This window comes from Mytilus edulis, chromosome 1, assembly GCF_963676685.1.
Source record: "Mytilus edulis chromosome 1, xbMytEdul2.2, whole genome shotgun sequence".
Lineage (NCBI taxonomy): Eukaryota > Metazoa > Mollusca > Bivalvia > Mytilida > Mytilidae > Mytilus > Mytilus edulis.
In genome coordinates, this window is record NC_092344.1 from 75,191,374 (window position 1) to 75,195,564 (window position 4,191).

Sequence of the window (4,191 nt, forward strand, 5' to 3'; positions counted from 1 at the left end):
GAACAATATGACGAAAATAGTTTAAAAGACAAGAATATAACAGCAAATTCATCTATTGTAAACTTTGTCTGAAAAAAGTAAAAAAAAACGAACTCGAGGAAAAACATCGAAAACTCTTAAAAACAAAATTGATAATGGAAAAGGGGAATGTGTCAAAGGACAAAAGACAGTTGAGGACCACCGATGGGTCTTCAACACAACAAGAAACTCCTGCACCCGGAGGCGTGCTTCAGCTGGTCGTTAAAAAAAATGTGTATTAGTTTAGTGAAGATGCACGTCACACTAAACTACAAAACATGTAGATGAAATAAAATTAAAAGTATTAACAAAACTAGCACAGGCAAGAGGCTCCTGACTTCGGACAGGCGCAAAATACGACTGGGTTAAACATGTTTTGTAAGATCTTAACCTTCCCCTGTACCTCAAGAATGAGTATTTTGTGTAAATTATTTCCATTTTTTTCTAATAAATACACTGAATACCTTCATTTTCTTTTAATCTATTTAGGTTAAAAATGAGGCGTAAGATACCAAACGCCCAGCCTAAATCGAAGAAAAGAAAATCAAAATGACGAAAAGAAAAACAAAAGTTTACAAAAAAAACATTAAAACGGAAAGTCCTTCATAAAATGCCAAAACATAAAGCCCAAACACTTCATAGATATCTAAATGTATATTTATAGACACGATCAACAACAAAAACTAGATATGGTCTCGGGTACTTTACTGTTGAGTGAGCAGATCCGGCTCAACATGTGGAACCGCTTATTGCGCATGGTAAGTACAAATATTGTGTGCCTAATTCATTATTGGTTGTCATAAAAAAAAAAAAAAAAGCTTTTTGGAGCCAGAAAAAGGCTTACCATCAAACCTTATCACCAATGTTCCAAGAAAAATATATATTTGAAGTTCGTGTTACCAAAACTTTATGATACGTAACATTTTTGGTATTTTTTTTATTATTATAAAAACTTTTATAAAAAGAGATAATTTTTTTATCTGCAAAATTATCAATTAAATAAGATTCACAGATGATCAAAACTAATCTGAATTGTCTATCAGCTTATTGTGCTTAAATATTGATTTGAACCATTTGTTCGTTTTTTAGATTACAATAAATAGAAACAGAAGTTATCAAAAATGATTAAAAATGATCTTAAATGAAAGATATTTAGGAAAATAAGATGTACGGTGAAATATAAGACGAACCCAAACAATGTTAACTGACATTTATATGAAGCCACTAATTCAGTATTAGAATACACTCCAAAATATTCCAACTTGTTAAGAATCGAAGGCTTCAAGTTGTATTTATCTTATTCATAAGATAAGTTGAACTCTGCAAAGTATTTGCCAAAGTTATCACAAATAAATCCTGAGCTGACATTACGTTTAAAACAAATACACATAGGATCCTTCAGTCCATCCTCTTCACTAATTAGTTCTTTACTTCTCTGTCCATCGCTTGCTACTACTATTATTCTATTCGATGCCCCGTCTGCTACAATGATGTTACCAAACCTATCGGTACAAAGTCCTTGTGGTTCTCTTAAATCCTGTTTAAATTGCCAGATCTTTTTACCTGAAACATCAATACAGTATATGGCATGACCTTCATAATCACTATATATTATTCTGTCATCGCAGTAAACAACGTTACAGAGGTTTGATTCGCTCTGAACTTGTAATGACTTAAGGACATCTCCTTCCAAGTCTATAATACGGATTTCATCTCTACTCAAACCTACAGCAAGAGAATTATTGGCGAACGATAATCCCCAGCAATCCTTGTCTAATGGAATAACTTTGGTAACTTTTTCATTCTCCATATTGAAGATTTTAATGATTTTTTCACTCGGATAAGATATTGCAATAGTGTCAAAGTTGATCTGGGAGATACTGTAAGCGTTGTCAGGTATTAATAACGGTGTGTGGCTTTTACCATCTGAAAAAACTAGGTTGACATTGCGATGCTGCTCAACTTGTATAACTCTTCCGTCCATCAGACAAATCATGTCACTAATTTTCCTCTTTCTGTTTTTCTCTATCTTTGTCCCAATATTCATGGTCAATTTGTTTATAATAATGGACTGTGGTGAAATGCATCCTGCTTGTATTTCAACGTACAGTGAGTGTTTTTTTCTAGTAACTATTACTTCCCCTAAGCTTTCTAATGATTTAAATTTGCTTAATATATTTTCTAATTTACAATTTTGCGCCAGTTTGATGTCAAATTCTCCAACCCTCTCATCTGTGTCCCAGTCTTCAATATATCGTTGACATTTATATACTTGTTGTTCAATCTGATGTATACATAAAAATGATTGGAGTTTTGAGGCATGTGACATGACTGTTGGCAAATTGGCTTTAATTTCCTTCAAGCTTTTCGTTCTTCCTTCAACTTCAGAAATGAAATCTGTGGCTGCTGATTTTTCCTGATTCCAAATAGTTTCTGCTTTTTGACATATTTTCTCCATTAGTTTGTCTAAATGTTTATTTATTTCCTTCCGAATATCTTCAATTGATTTCTTAATACCTAAATACTGGTCTTCACCTGTTTTGACGTTTTTTAATTTCATATTCATTTTTTTTTCACAAATATTTGAGACAGAATCGATATATTTCTCTACAGATTCTTTCATGTTTTCAATTTTAGTTCTCTCCACTACACTAGCTAATGTTTTTATTCCAGTACATTTAGGATGGCTAGTGGGAATACATTCTTCACAGCAAGGTACTAAATGACATGGGCAGTACGAATAAAGCTGTTTTCCATGTTTGTCACATTCTGTATATTTTTGTCGGATTGATGGTTTATGACTTTTAATATCGATGGTTTTGTGATCCTGTGTTCCATTGAATCTTTTGTGATGGTTGGAACATGTTGAGCAAAATCCTTCATCACAGTTATAACACCAGAAGTCAGCTGAAATAGTTTCTCCTATTTTTTTACAAGGTCCACATGATGTAGGTTCAGTTGATGCCATGATCTAAACATATAAACATTTAGATTATTTATCTTGAAGGCCATGCATGCTGCTTGTGGCACTATTGAAAATAAAATCATGAAAATATGAGCGAACCCATTATTATTCTGTATATCGAAAGAAACAAAAACAACGATCGAAAGCAATGATTACTGTGGAGGGATCGTGTAAGATCTAGTATCTGATCGTGAGGAAATTCTATTAGGAAGACAATTTCAAGGTTTATTGATAATCCAATTTATCATTGATATGGTCAATATTATAAATTAACTGTTTCGTAAATTTGGTTTTAAAAGAAAACTAGTATTTTGTACCCAAGGAATATGACAGTTGTTTTTCATTATTCAGTTGGGTGAGTAACAAACGGTTACGCCGTAGACTCTTGTCTACTCAACCTATTAAACAAATGGAAAACACCTGTCATTTTCCTTGGGTAGAAAATACTACTTTTTTTAAATCTTAAAATTAGGTTATTCAGCATTTCTTCCTTATTATTTAGATCATACCTACTACAAGACATTAAGCAAACAATTGAATTTCAAAATGTATTATATTATAATAAATATTTATAATTATTCATAATTACTCAAAAAGGAACAAGTCTTGCGATTAGGTATACATGTATGTACTTTATATGCAGACATTTTATCGTAACATACAAGTGATAGATTTTGTAAACAGAAGGTACACCAAGGATGCCTGAGGTATAAAAATGTGTTCTTTTCTTTGTCTCATTTCAGCAATCAGATCAAACACTTGCCAAAGTGGGGTTTCTGTTTTGGTTGTGAGTTATGTATAAATGCCTAGACACGTCCGGTAATAATGGTGACTTATTCACATTTGAATGCTTGTGTCGAGAAAAATAATGCAACCCTCTCTGCATGCAAAGTACCCTTGAAACAACTCTTTGGTGTGTCCAAAGGTGGAATGATGCATTGCTACATACATGTATATGTACCTTCCAATAAACCATTTCACAGTTGCAGTCCAAAACCTACACAATATATTTATTTTTATTTGTTCTCGACCAGAACATGCATACAATCATGACAATATTTGCAAATCGACGTAAAGCAAACATATTGCTTTATATCCACGATACAAGAATAAGGTAGTTTTTCTTTTAAATAAATACCTTTTTGATTTAGGCAAATGGCACGTCGTTTATGGCCGTTCCATTTAAAAGTTCCATTTTAAAAAATGTC

General features: G+C 32.4%; 1 protein-coding gene across 2 annotated transcripts in view; it reads right to left on the reverse strand.

Annotated features, from left to right (window-relative positions):
- Positions 1-659: 659 nt before the first annotated feature.
- Positions 660-4,191, reverse strand: part of LOC139490049 (uncharacterized) — a 3,606-nt gene continuing 74 nt past the window's right edge. Inside the window, exons 1-2 of one of the 2 annotated variants that reach the window (XM_071276902.1) lie at positions 4,122-4,191; positions 660-2,989 (exon numbers count right to left, since the gene is read on the reverse strand). The exon at positions 4,122-4,191 is cut by the window's right edge and continues 74 nt beyond it. In XM_071276902.1, the coding sequence (XP_071133003.1) occupies positions 1,316-2,986 (1,671 nt within the window). In that variant the 5' untranslated portion in view covers positions 2,987-2,989; positions 4,122-4,191 and the 3' untranslated portion in view covers positions 660-1,315. Of the gene's footprint in view, positions 3,048-4,121 lie in introns of both variants that reach the window. The other variant, XM_071276906.1, reaches the window with a different exon arrangement.